The sequence below is a fragment of the Babylonia areolata genome, chromosome 33 (assembly GCF_041734735.1).
Source record: "Babylonia areolata isolate BAREFJ2019XMU chromosome 33, ASM4173473v1, whole genome shotgun sequence".
Classification (NCBI taxonomy): Eukaryota; Metazoa; Mollusca; class Gastropoda; order Neogastropoda; family Buccinidae; genus Babylonia; species Babylonia areolata.
In genome coordinates, this window is record NC_134908.1 from 12,877,016 (window position 1) to 12,891,582 (window position 14,567).

Here is a 14,567-nt window from a genome sequence, read left to right on the forward strand (position 1 = left end):
GATGGCGTGGAGAGCCTTGGCCAAAGGAATGATTCAGCGCTTATAGCTGTCAGAGGCGTTTGATTGGCTAAGAGCGGGCCAGACTAAGAGGGGCGTCTTTTCACTGTTAGCCGCGCGAAATTTGGCCAAACAGAGCAAACCATAGGCCTAGTTTGCATCAGTTTGACATGGTACAGTATATGACACCAAACATCAGGTTTGAAGCAAGCCAATGCTCACAGAGGAGTAAATGTCACAAGAGTTGGGAGCAAAATAACTCTTAACACTTAAATCTCGAAGTAAACAAGCTGAACACACACAGATACACATACACTGTGTCTATTTCACACACACATACTTGATACAGACAGAAAGAGAAGGGAGAAACTGATCAAACAGATCCAAGGGAAGGGAAAAGAAAAGGCAAGGGACCCCCATCTTTTCCCTCCCTGTCACAAAGAGGGGCAGACACACTTACTGTATTGCAGTGATTTTCCTCCAACCAGCACTCCCTCCAATGAAGGCAGTTTCTCCACAGACAGCAGGGCCTGTTTTGATATAAACCACAATGACAGCCACCTTTAATCAAAACCACTGCTATGTCACTGGTCAAACATTTGTATTGTTACTACCACATGTCATAGGTCAAGAGAGAGACAGATGAATATGTGAGTGAGTGAGATGGTAAGATCAGCATGTGTGTGTGTGTTTTCTTTAGTTTAACGTCTTTTCACTGGTATGTGATATTAGACTGGGGAGAATGGGGGTATTGGGAGGGGAGGGGGGCGGGGGGGGGGGGGGGGGGTTAGTGTATGTGTGTGTGCCTGTGGGGGTTGAGAGGTTGGGATGGGGTGGGGAGCATGGCAGCAAGAGAAGAGATGGTGGGATGACCGATACAGGAAAAGAGACATAAAAGTAGCAGAATTAATAAGAAGAACGACAAAAGATTGAATTGAGAGTAAAGTTTAACGATCTCAAACATTCCTGTAACAGGATTAAGCATACCATTATAGTTTGGTTCAGTTCAGTTACTCAAGGAGGTGTCAAAGCGTTCCGCCAACTTCATATACGCTAAACCACACCTGCTTAGCTAGATGCCTGACCAGCAGCATAACCCAAAACACTTAGCCTTGAGAAAAAAAAGAAAAAAAAGAAAAGAAAAGAGATATAATAAACAAACATAATTTATCAAACTAATGAACAAATAAATTAGAACAACTTAGTAAATAAATCTAATACTAAAATCAAATAAAACAAAAATGAGTAAGCAAATAGACTACATTCCTATGTATTGAAGCTCCCACAATGCACACACACAGATTTCCTATCTCTTAGTAATAATAATAATGGATACTTATATAGCACACTATCCAGAAATCTGCTCTAGGCGCTTTACAAAAACGCTTTTGTTAACATAAAACATTACATCTATGTTACATAACACACACCAAAATGTGACTACACACACACACACACACTGCATACATACATTTTAATATACATGTGTACCTAACAGCTACCCTAACACATATGTACACACAGGCAGGCACAAACTTACATAAACACACGCACACACAATACACATTCATATACATGCATGTAGTTATGTGCACATACACATGTATACACACATAGTCAAGCACAGCTGATGTGAAGGAAGTGGACCTGCCACAATTGAACTTACTGCTGAGGGAAAAGGTGAGTTTTGAGACGAGATTTAAAAGATGCGAGGGAATCAGAACGACGGAGGTTATCAGGGAGCTTGTTCCACATCTTTGGCGATTGAAAAGAAAACGATCTGTGTCCATAGGTCTTACTTCTGACATGAGGTATCCTGAGAAGTCAAGTATCAGAGGAAGAATGGAGCTGGCGAGACGGGGTATAGATATGGAGGAGTTCAGAAGGATACTGGGGCCAGATCCGTTGACTGCAGAAAAGGTCAGAGTGGATAGCTTATAGTCTATTCGATCAGGAACAGGCAACCAGTGGAGAGACTGAAGGAGAGGAGAAACATGGTCAAATTTAGAAGCTCTGCAAATGAGTCTGGCAGCGTTATTCTGAATTTGTTGGAGTCTGTCTCACAGATATTTGGGAAGGCTGGCCAAAAGAGTTGCAGTAATCCAATCTTGAGAGAACCAGAGAGCATACAAGTGGCGGATAGAGCTGATTCTACGCAGTTCCAAACACTGAAACAGGCAACTTTACAGATATTCGAAATGTGCTGTTGGAAGGAAAGAGACTGGTCTAGGATTACACCAAGACTGCGAACAGAAGGAGAAAGTGAAACAGGTGTGCTATTGATCAGAACAGAGTCAGGAAAGGAAGGATGTTGACGAAACTTCTTTGGACAGGTTATCATAAATTCAGTCTTAGCATCATTTAGTTGTAGCTTGTTGAGAGTCATCTAGTCCTTTAGGCCAGCAATGCACTCCTGTGTTTGAGTCACCAGTGCATCAAATTCAGCTATGGAAGCCGACTGATAAAGTTGTGTGTCATCAGCAAAGCTCTCATGTGACACTGCATGATGACTGATGACATCTGACACAGGAGCCGCATACAGCACGAAAAGAACAGGACCTGTGGGACACCATATTTAAGGCAGATACTCTAGAGTATCTACCATTTACACACACTTTCTGTGTACGATCTGACAGGTAAGACATGATCCATGCTGGTGCAGTGTCACAAATACCAAAGGAAGTTTTAAGTCTGTTCAAGAGGATAGAGTGGTCGATAGTGTCAAAAGCTGCTGACAAATCTAAGAGAGCGAGAACAGATATCTTATCCTCATCAAATCCTGAAAGCATATCATTCACTATTCTAAGAAGGGCTGTTTCGCAACTATGACCATGTCTATAAGCTGACTGGTGGGAATTAAGTAAACCATTTTGTTCCAGATGAGCTAAGAGCTGAGACAATATGATCTTTTCTAGCAGTTTTGATAAAAATGACAGATTAGAGACAGGTCGATAATTTTTCAAACAATTATGATCCAAAGATGGTTTCTTGATGAGTGGACATACAACAGCAGATTTGAAGCTTTCAGGGAAACAACCACACAGTAAGGAAGAATTGATGACATGAGTAATATGTGGCAGTAGAACATCAATACATTCAACCAACAAAGAAGATGGGACAGGGTCAAGCTCACAGGATTTCGGACAAGCGCTCAGACACACTTTCTTCACAAAATCTTCAGTAACCCGTTGGAAATGATGTAAATCTTGTGTTAACATCCCCTCCCTCCACACTCCTACGTATCTCAGCTCGCATAACTCACACACACATGCACACACACACACTGCCACAGATTTGCCGCAAGAGAGGTGGGAAGAGATCTCTGACGCAAAGTGGTGTCTAGCGTGTTGCTCAATCTACTGTATTTGGGAAAGCCCAGACAGACTATGTTCCGTTTTGAAGAAAACTGCACGATGTTGGTTTGGAAATTATGCCAATATTCGTTTGATTTCACAAAGGATTGTACTCTACCTTTCATGTTAGACTTAGAGCCACTCCCTCTCTCTATCTTTCTTTCTGTGAGGTGATCAATGGTGTGATGGCCTTGCATAGATCTAGTTTTTGAGGTACTCTTTACCTTTTATTAGAATTTCCCATTTTCCCAGATATAGGCCACTCGTTGTTGTGTTACCAGCAAGCCTGTCAGCTCGCTCATTTCCCTTTACACCTGCATATCGGGGGCAGTATGACCATTTCAGCATTTGATTCTGAAAGTTGCCTCATGCCACTCTGGGCTCCCCATTCCACTTTCAATTATTTGTATGAGGTTCATTGAGTCAGTCAGAATCATCATTGATTTCCAGGCATATGAACAGATGACAGCTGCTGGAGAGCATGTGTCACAGCTTCAACTTCCATAGTCAGGGTGGAGGTTGTTATTTTGTACATGGCATTCTCTTCCCTCATTGTTGTTCCCTTTTGTTTAGCAGTGAATCCCCAACAGGACTGGTCTTTGGCCATCTGTGTATATGATGTCCTCTTCTTCACTGTTTTGTTCTATCTGTAGCTACACTTCTGCATCAGTTTCGCCCTCTGGCCATTCCTGACAATGTCTTCCCAGAGTGGGTGAAATGATTGTCTTGAAAACTAGATGCTTGAAGTTACTCATTATAACAAAAGCATAATCAATCAAAGGCAGATACCAACTGGACTTTGATTAAAATATTCTGTGATTTGTCAGAGTAATAATTAATTATTCAAAACATTGTTTAAGGACAAATACGTGTTCAGTGGAAACTGGTCAATGAGTTTTTGAAATACCAGTTGTTTCGTTCAAGACACTCAGCAACATTATGACAGACAACGTTTTTCTGCATAAGCAATGTATGTTTTTGCAATAATTTTTAAGAAGGGCAGTCAAATGAAATTGATAAATTACTTAGGATTGTTCTTGACTGGGTGATGAATTAAACAAGCAGCCTTGCTCGCAGCAATGAAGTGACTATTACCGCATCATCTGCTGATATAAATTCAGTAAACGAAAAATCTGCGACGTAATATGCAATGGTTTTTGATCACTGGTGTAAACAAAGAGAGTTTATGTAAGGTGCACACGTCTGGTAAGCTGCATCTGTAGTAAAGTGAATGTCCCCATTTTTGTCTCAGTAAATGTTTATCAGATGTTGTTTTCCAAGGAGTGACATCATCTTTGGAAAACTAGACTGGGATATGTCTGCCCCATCATCTGCTACTTCCTTCCTTTCTTTTTTCTTTAAAACACATTTTATTTTTTTAAATTTATAGCCTCCAGTTGAATGTACACAGTTGTAAAGCCCCACATCATTACCTTGTTCGATCAGAATCCAGGCTACCACCCCTGCTTTTCAGTCCCTGCTTTTGAGTTTGCTGTGTCAGGTGGCCCCACGTGGTGATCAGAATTAAGTCTTCAGATGCAGATGATAAAATGCAGGGGTCAATTCTGAGTTTAAAAAAAAAAAAAAAAAAAAAAAAAAAGTGCCTTAAGGACACAAATCATGGTAATTGACTCTCAGATCTAAGTAGTGCATAGTGTTTGGCATGAGTTTGTTGGATCACCTTCACCTATCCCATAAGCCGGTGGAGGGTCATCAGGGTACTGCAATGATTTCCAGACCAGTTCTCTCTATTGATTACTGTCTCTTGCAGCTCTCCGTTAATCTGGGAAATTCAGGTCTGTCCATTCTTTGATGTCATCATGCCACATTTTCTTTTGCCTCCCTCTCTTTCTGCTGCTTAGTATGGTGCTCTGCAGAATGGTCTTTGTGAGCCTGTCAGATCTTGAGACATGTCCATATCATTTGAAATTCCTCCTCATGATGACGGTTAGGATATCATCATGGGGCCTAATGGCTTGGGTGATCTTCTGTCAGACCTCAGTATTCATGATGTGCTCAGTGTAGGAGATACCTAGTTGCTTTTGGAAACATCTCATTTCAATGGCTTGGATCTTCTTGTGGAGGTTGGCAGTCCACGTTTTGTAAACATAGGAAAGTGTTGACTGAACCAGTGAGTACATAAGTTTCACTTTCAATCTGACTGAGATGTTTTTGTCACTCCAAATGGGCTTCAGTTGAGTAAGCGCTGCTGCAGTCTGCATTATCCTGGACATGACTTATGGTTTGGAGCTTCATCTATGACAAATTGCACGCAGGTACTTGAATCTTGATACATATTCCACAGACTGTCCATTGACTTTGTTATTAGTGCTAATGCCGTTGGTATCATTTGTCATAGTCTTTGTCTTTTCTGCACTGATTTCCATTCTGTATGCCCTGAAGGTTATGTCAAGTCTTTCTACCAGGTTGGAGAGTTCGGTCTCATTTCCTGCCGAGCCATCAAAGTCAATGGTGAACAGAAGATTTGTAACAGTTCCTCCTCCAACAGCCCTCATGGTCTTCCAGTGCATCCAACATGATACATTCCAGTAATATGTTGAATACACTAGTGTAGGGGATAGTAGAGAACCCTGTCTGAATCAAACTGTTGTCCTGAACCAGTTTCTGATGAAACCATTGTGTTCAGGTTGCCTTGTCGTATAGTTGTTGGATAACTCAGATGATTTTGGGGCCGATGTATTTTTCATAGTCGCCCAGAAAGCCTCATGCCACACACCAGCTGCCATGGCGAAGTGGTTAGCATCGCGGACTGACGGCTGGGAGGACGCGGGTTTGAATCCCAGCGGAGGTGGGTTTTTCGGCCCGTGGCCGGCTCCTACCCAGAGTTGAGTGTGCTGTGGGCTTAAATGGGGAGACTGGGACCACACAGTTGAGTGTCATCCACTTCAAGGATGCGTCTTTGGGTGTGTTGCTCTAATTACCTGACCAACACTGCAAGTGTCTGTATCTCTCGGGCCTGGTTAACGCCGGGATATCATAATGACAGGAAGGGTAGAGTACAGCCTTGTCACGCAGTCCCAAACCAAAATGGACCCCAATAACAACATTGTCATCATCATCGTCGTCATCCTCCTTCATCATCATCAATATAAACAAAATAGTCTCAAAGTCTGTGGCCTTTCATGCCCTGCTCTCATGGTGACCTCAGTTTCAATACCCCTCCACTTCTGTGCTTGGGGTGAGTCCTGTCAATGTCATCAGTGTTGGCAGATTCATGGGGGGCTGTTGTTTGAGGGACGTGGTGGCGGTCTCCACTCTGGGAGGGACACTCACTCAGTCTGGCTCCGTGACTGAGCCATTATTGTCGTTAGTAGGGGGCTTAGTAGGTGGTGTCCTAAGTACGTTAAAACTGAACAGGCACCACTGAACACCACTGAAGTGACTCAGCAGCAGTGCAGGGTCTCCTCTGGAGTGTGGCCTTCTGGCGACCTAACATCGATGGTTCCCTGTGGACTGCCGACGCTGGAACTGCGACTGACACACCTGGGTGTGGCCATATATGGGGGAATCTAAATGAGCGGCGTGGGAGTAATGCCACTGAAATGGTGCAGATGATGGGGCAGTAAAAAAACCAAAAAAACCTCATGCCACTGTATCAAATGCTTTCCTGAAATCTACAAAAACATGGTATAGAGGTTGCCGGTGTAAGATATTTCTCACATGTTTTTCTCAGAATGAAAATATGTTCTGTGGTGCTGCGTCCAGTCTGGAAGTCCTCTTGATTTTCTCAGCTTGAGCTTTCAGTCTGTTCAAGATGACTTTCTGTAGTACCTTGCTTGGGTGGCAGATCAGGCTTACTGTGAGGTCATGGCCTGGCTTCGCTGACGAAGATCTAGGAAGGGCGTTGTCCACGTCTGATGCAGGCACGCTCATGGCTGACAAGGCCAATGCGGGAAAAGCAGAGTCGGCCGCAGTGGTTGCAAGGGAAAGTCTGGTCTGGGTTCGCGGCTGCAGCGTCGTGGTTCTTCCTCCTTCTGCGTTTGTCCTCAAGGCTGGCCCTGCGGTTGTTTTCGAAGGAGGAGACAGCTTGGTGGATGGTGCGTCGCCAGGTCTCTCGATCGGCGGCTACTGCGGACCACTGGCGATGGTCAATGTGACAGGCACCGAGAGCTTTCTTCAAGGAATCTTTGTATCTCTTCTTGGGTGCTCCTCTGTCACGGAGGCCAGTGGACAGTTCGCCATACAGCGCGATCTTGGGCAGGTGGTGGTCCTCCATCCTGGACATGTGCACTGCCCAACGTAGCTGGGTCTTTAGCAGCACTGCCTCGATGCTGATAGTCTTTGCTTGCTCCAGGACCTCGACATTTGTGATGTAGTCACTCCAGTGGATGCTGAGGATGGTGCGAAGGCAGCGCTGGTGGAAGTGATCAAGCAGTCGTATGTGGTGCCGGTAGGTGACCCAGGTTTCGGAGCCATACAACAGGGTGGGCAGTACAACAGCTCTGTACACGCTGATCTTTGTGTCTTTCTTCAGGTGTTTGTTGTTCCACACTCTCTTGTACAGCCTGCCGAATGCGCTGTTTGCCTTTGCAAGTCTGTTGTCGATCTCCTTGTCGATCTTGGCGTCAGACGAGATGGTGCAGCCTAGGTAGCTGAACTGGTGGACCGACTTCAGCTCTGTCTCACCGATGTTGATGTGAGGAGCGTGGAATTCTTCCCGTGGGGCAGGCTGGTGGAGAACTTCCATCTTTTTCAGACTGACTTCTAGGCCGAAGAGCTGCGCAGCCTCTGCGAAGCAGGACGTTATATGCTGCAGGGCCGCTTCTGTATGGGCGACGAGGGCAGCATCGTCGGCAAACAGAAGCTCTCTGATGAGTTGCTCCAGTGTCTTGGTGTGGGCCTGTAGCCGCCTCGGGTTGAATAGGCTGCCATCAGTGCGGTATCTGATGCGGTAATTCTGACACAATTGGAGGTTTCCTTTCTTTGGGAGTGTGATAACTAGAGACTGCGTCCAGATGGTAGACCATTCTCCTGTCTTCCAGATTCTGTTACAAAGAGTTGTGAGTATGCTGATTGACGTCTTCTCCTGCTTGTATTAGTTCTGCAGGTACATTGTCAATTCCAGCTGATATTCCTTTCTTCAGTGACTTTAATGCTGCCTCAATCTCTTTGCAAAGAATTTGTGGCTCTTCCTCTTTGGTTGCTTGAGGCCAATGTGAGTACTGCCAGGTCACCAATGGTTCTGTGGTTGTAAAGTTCTGAACAGTAATCTGTCCATCTGTCAATGATATCTTTCTCTTCAGTTTGCACATTTTTCGTGTCTGGCTTTGAACAGTTAAGACCTTGGCTTCTTTGACAGTTGTTCGGTCTTTTACTGTCTGGTTGGCCCTCTTGCTGCTGTTGCTGTTCAGGTCAGTCTCTATTTCCTGGCATCTCTTCAATCCAGACTTGTTTGGCAATCCTCATGCTTTTCCCAATGGCTTTGTTCATTTTCCTGTACTTCGCTGCTCCATCAGGTTCTTTTTTTTTTTCCCCCTTCAGTTCACATCTCTTGTCTAGCAGCTCGTCCATGGCTTCTTCATGGGTTGTTGCTTGCCAAGGATGTCAGCTGCCGCATTTGTCAATATTGTGCTAAATAAAGGCGGACATCGTGTTTTCACATCCACCTCTTCTTCACCAAAGATGAGCAGTGGTGCAAACTTTCCTCCTATGGTTGCCTCAAAAACTTCTACCACCTCTGGGTCTTTTAGCTTGTCAAGGTCAAACTTGAGTCTCATGAATTTTGACATCTTCTTGAGACACAGGCAAAAGGACATAATAACAAAGTCATGGTCACTGACAACATCTGCTCCTGGGAAAGTTCCTGTCTGGGCGATGTTTACACTAAATCTCAAACGTTTCTGGACTAGAATGTAGTCTATCTGATTGCGATGTTCTCCAATGGGACTGTGCCAGGTCATTCGGCGTGATGCTTTGTGAGAGCCATGAGTGCTGTTGTTGCAGGCAAATTTCATGAGACTTAAACCTCTACTCATTGGTTTTGGTGTTGGAGAACCGCCCACAAATGTTCTTCCAGTTGGTATGGGCATCCTTTCCTACTTCTGCATTCCAATCCCCCTGAATGACCATGGTGTCCTTTTTTTGTGTTTGCTCCAAAACTTCTTGCAGCTGATCGTAGAACTCCTCTACTTTTTTGTCATCACAGTAGGTTGTGGGAATGTATACCTGGATTATGGTAATTTCTAAAGGAGTTGATTTCAGGCGGATGATAGCATCCCATGACTGTGCCCACAATATCATTGTGTACTAGGAATCCTAATCCACGCTCATGCTTGTCTTCTTCTCCACTGAAGTAGATCTTGTGCCCTTCCTCAGTTGTTATTTCACTATGGCCTTTCCAGAAGATACCCATAATGTTCCAGTGGTATCTTTCCATCTTGTGTGTGAGTTCTTCAACTTTTCCTGGTGTTCTCAGAGTTCTTACTTTCCAGGTGCACATGACAATACTTTCTCTTCCCCTGATCTTACTGGGGCAACCACCAGTAACATACGTTCCACCTCCGCCATGGTATGCTGTGGCAAGTATGGCCCATTATTGACCCAAGCTGCAATCAGTCAGGTATGGGCTGATTACTGGTTTGTCTCATCATAGGTGAATATTGGGCAAGAAAGCCTGACAGAGACCATCCCTCTTTAAGCTGTTAACCACAGCCGAACATCCACATAACCAGTGGCTCGCCATGGTCCTGAACATGTGGCCGTTGAGTCCTTACAGAACCCCTCCGCCCTAGTTTGATTGATACAGGAGAAATTAATGGGCCTTACATTATCAGGATGGATGAAATCAAATGGTATTTTTCTTTTTTCTTCTTTTTTTTTCATGATTTTATTGTCAAATACACCATCAGCAGCATCACAACAGCTGCTGTCAGTGACATTACATCCTCCCTTTTCTCCCTGGGTTTGCACAGATCTCAGGAATTCCTTCAGGGGCTTTTTAAAAGATGTTTATATACAACTGCGAAATGATGGGAAGCTTACAAAAGACAAAGAATGTGTTAAGCCTATTTTTATTTACCTGTACATGCGAAGTCAGGTCCAGCTGACAGCCTTTAAAAAAAAAAAAAAAAAATTATCTATTCTTTTTCTTTTTGATGGAAAAGCCCATATACACATTTCCATGTAGCTCTGACATCCATATAGGTTAAACAAGAGAATAAAGATGAATCAGCTGCTATTTATCAGTGTGTCAGAACTGTCGGACACAAGTGCTAAGTTTTGTGAATAAGAAATAAAAACTGACAGTGGAAATATTTTGGCTTCTTTTTAAATCTTTGTATCCTTTCCATATAGACACTGTCATTAGAACTAGCATGTGTGTAAAAAACTGTTGTTGTTTTTTTTCCTATCTTAAAGCCAAATTAAGTGTCAACAGACTAAGCATTTCCAGAGAAAATGAATTTGTTTTTAAAGTTTACCATGGACACACACACACACACAATTGAAACATGGGGCAACTATATAGACTGATGATGTGTTTAAACCCACACATCAGCCAATGACCTCAAAAAACAAAACAAAAAAAAAGAAAAAAAACGACCACTCTATGAGTAGCATTTGGTAGACTCTCAGGATCTTCCACTGGGAGTTTGTGCAGGTCAGAGAGCTGTCCTCGTTACCTTGTTCCAGCAGTACACATGACATGTTTGAACAGACACATCTGAGGTACCTACTTCACACACACAAAAATGCCTACCACAAACAAAAAATAACTACTGGTGGCTTGCTTTCAACTAATATACACAATGCCAAAATGCAACTCAGTCCCAAAGTTCTAACCAGACTGACAAACTCACTTGTGCAATTGCTGTGTAGAAACTCCTAGCAACACCACTTCCCTCCCCTGGTTCATCCTTGAAGGCAACCTTGACACGATGGACAGCCAAAGGGTTGCCACTGGTGCTGGTGCGGCGGCTGTAGTGGTTGTTGAGCTGTTTGAAGGTCTGAGTGATCAGGGAACTGCGATCACGCTCCACCTGTCGGGACACAAAATTGCATGTGCAAACAAAATATCTAGTCTTCTTTTCTACTGAAACTTTAACCCTTTCACTTCCAAACTATTTGCAATTTTTGCAAAATAATCACCGACCTCTTAAAATTATGCTCAAAAGTATGTAACAGTATGTTTTCTTGAAGGAAAACGAATGGAGAATACAATTATCATAGCTTCAATCTTGACAGGATGAGATAACTCCGAATCTGGGGAAGATAACTAAGATTTTTTACTCATAAACCCCCCCCCCCCCAAAAACCAAAAAAAACACCAACAAAAACAAAAAAACACACAAAAAAACCACAAAATATTTTGAAAAAAAAAGAAGAAGAAAATTCAAATTTGTTTATTTTACAGATGGAAATAGTGCTAAAATATTACCAAATGTATTCCTGCTGATGTACCAAGTAGCATGTAATCATCATTAGGATAACCAGAATCACTTCAGTTGATCAACATCATCATCACTTTTGTTTTCTATCACATTTTCGTAATAGCTATTGTCGACGTTGTGTAGAAAATTAAACAAAATTCCAGCCATCTCTTCTGTTCTGGCAGCCATTTTGACAAGCACAACAGCTTTTCACTGAATGAAAAAAAAAAAAAAAACACAACATAAAAATCGAGCCAAAATTTGCCAAGAAATTGCTTCAAACACTCAAGGTAGTAACCATTTGCAAAGGAGGTAAGTGTGTGCAAATGAGTGGCTGGATGCATGATTAAGCAGTTACCCCTAAACCACAGACATATATCTGCAGTCGGAAGTGAATGGCTTTAAGGATTCACCTTGGAATAGAAATAATTTCCAATGGAGTATGTTAACTCACTTGGGACGGCAAGTTTTCTCCCTTGTTTTTCCCAACAAACGGTCCATTTGTAAGGGTTTGGAAACTTTTTTTACAAAATACAGAGTAAGAAAATGAAACTTTCAGAACTGGTTTATTACGTGCTGGGCTATTACACACACACACACACAAATCAAATTTCTCAACTTTTTTTTTTGTTTGTTTTGCCATTATGTAGAAAAATAATGCCAAATTTTCACCCCAAATCACCATACCCATGCTAGATTTCTGCACTTAATTCACTTTCTTTTTTGTCATCATCCACCTCTTCAATGTTCGACCCTTCAGTTTGTAGCATTTCAAGTACTTCTGCAACACTAAAACATTGCCATCACTGCCTTGTTCGCTCCGCAACATTTTGAGAAGAACCCGCTTCAGACGTCATTTGCTAACAGGCCGCCATGCGAGCAGGCGACCTGTCAGTGACTTTGTCAGCGTGTGTGCGAGACAGGCCACAAATGACAGGCTGGCTAATTATACCATTTGGTTGTGGAGTGACCCAGAATAGCACACTCTGCTTGGCTAATCACAAAATCACATGTACAGCGCGTGATGGATTTTTCTTTTTGGAAAATGCTATTCCATTCTGGCGTCCGAATCCGAATACATTTGATGTAGGAATGCTCAGGCATTCCATCGTCCGGAGAGAGTTGAGGTAATTCTAACGCATGAGGGGGATCCTCACACTCTGAGGGTGATCAGTTTATTTTCATGGCAGACTTTAAAATTTTTTTTATCAAGAACATCTAAGAACACTTTTTACTTTCATCCCCACTCACTTCTTTCTTGCTTTTTGTGTTTGTGGGCTGCAATTACCATATTTGCTCCCTTCTATGAGGGGGCTGTTGTTTTTTTGTTGTTGTTTTTTTGTTTTGTTTTTAAATAGCCATATAGGCAGCCATACTCCATTTTCAGGGGTGTGCATGATTCCAGAATCCATGGAACACTGACATGGATTTTATGATCCTTTTCATGCATATTCAATGTTTTTTTCATCCATGTACACATGAGAGTCACCAGTACACCTGTGTATACACTGACCCGACAGACTGGAATCCCCACCAAGCGCAGATCCCAAGGGCCCCCAAGAATGAAAGTCTAATGCTTTAACCCTTTGACTTCCAGAATTATTTGTGATTTTTGCAAAATAATAACAAGCCTCTAAAAAAAAAAAGACAAAAATTAGAATAATGCTCAGGGGCATGCAAAAGTACATGTTTTCTTAAAGGGAATGAATGGAGAATATATCTATCCTAAGTTCAATGTTGACAGGATGAGATAACTCCCGATCAGGGGAAAAAAACAACAACAACAACACAAAACAGTTTGTGAAAAAAAGAATAAAATTCATGTCTGCTAATTCTATGGGTAGAAATGGTGCTAAAACATTGGCAAATGCAAAAGACACACCAACCAAGGGCAGTTATGTTATTTTCCTCCAATATCATGTTTCAAAAATAAACACTACCATGTGGTAGGTCCGGTCAAATTTTCAAATTCATAGCACAAGCCTCATATTTTCAAGAATGAAAAAGTGCAATAAAGTAAGAAGCCACACCAAATTTCAAAGCAATATCTGGATCTGGATCTGGTAGTGTACGTCGCAGACACCACTTCCGGCGATATAGACGCGACGGAACTAGGACGCATGTACCTAGCACAAAAAATAGTCAAAGAAGACAAGGAAAACTGTCTACCCTGGGTTAAGACCATCAAACCCCCTGGTTTGGCTGGAAGGGACCAGGCTCCACTTCTAGAAGCAAGACCTAAAAAATAAAAAATTTTTGTTGTTGTTTTTTTGTGGTTGCTGGTCACAGGCTCAGATGGTGATCTGGTCAGCGCTGATGAAAATGCACTGACTAAGCCTGCAGTGACAGTGGCCTCACTCAGTTGGTTCCACCCCATGGCAGTCCTGATGAAGAAGGAGCTACGATATTGCTCTGTTCTCGCGTCAGGGACCCAGAATCCACGGGAGCAGCTGATCGCATGTCTTTCTATTACATTTATTGTTTTGAATCCCTCAAAACTGGTGGGTTTAATTCTGCAGTGATTTGTGGGGGCTGGAGTTAGGAGTTTATCTGCTGGGGTAGCTGGGAGGACACCCTCAGCAATCTTACAGAAGAGGCTGAGGTGTTGATGCCTGCGTCTTTCCTCCAGGGGCGGCAGGTTTAGTTCCTTCAGCATGCCACTTACGCATCCGGGATTCCTGGACCTGTAGTCTCCGGTAATAAAGCGTGCAGCCTGGCGTTGCACTCTCTCCAGCTTTTCCATGTCCTGTCTCTGGTGCAGGTCCCACACTGTCGCGCTGTATTCCAGCTTGGATCTGACCAATGCTGTATATGCCAGGCGCCTACAGCC

General features: G+C 43.1%; 1 protein-coding gene across 2 annotated transcripts in view; it reads right to left on the reverse strand.

Annotated features, from left to right (window-relative positions):
- The window catches only part of LOC143277157 (E3 ubiquitin-protein ligase UBR5-like), a 152,915-nt gene that overhangs the window by 63,771 nt on the left and 74,577 nt on the right, over positions 1-14,567 (reverse strand). For both annotated transcript variants that reach the window (XM_076581914.1, XM_076581915.1), the window contains exons 12-13: positions 11,168-11,347; positions 458-527 (exon numbers count right to left, since the gene is read on the reverse strand). In XM_076581914.1, coding sequence (XP_076438029.1) covers positions 458-527; positions 11,168-11,347 — 250 coding nt within the window. The remainder of the gene's footprint in view (positions 1-457; positions 528-11,167; positions 11,348-14,567) is intronic.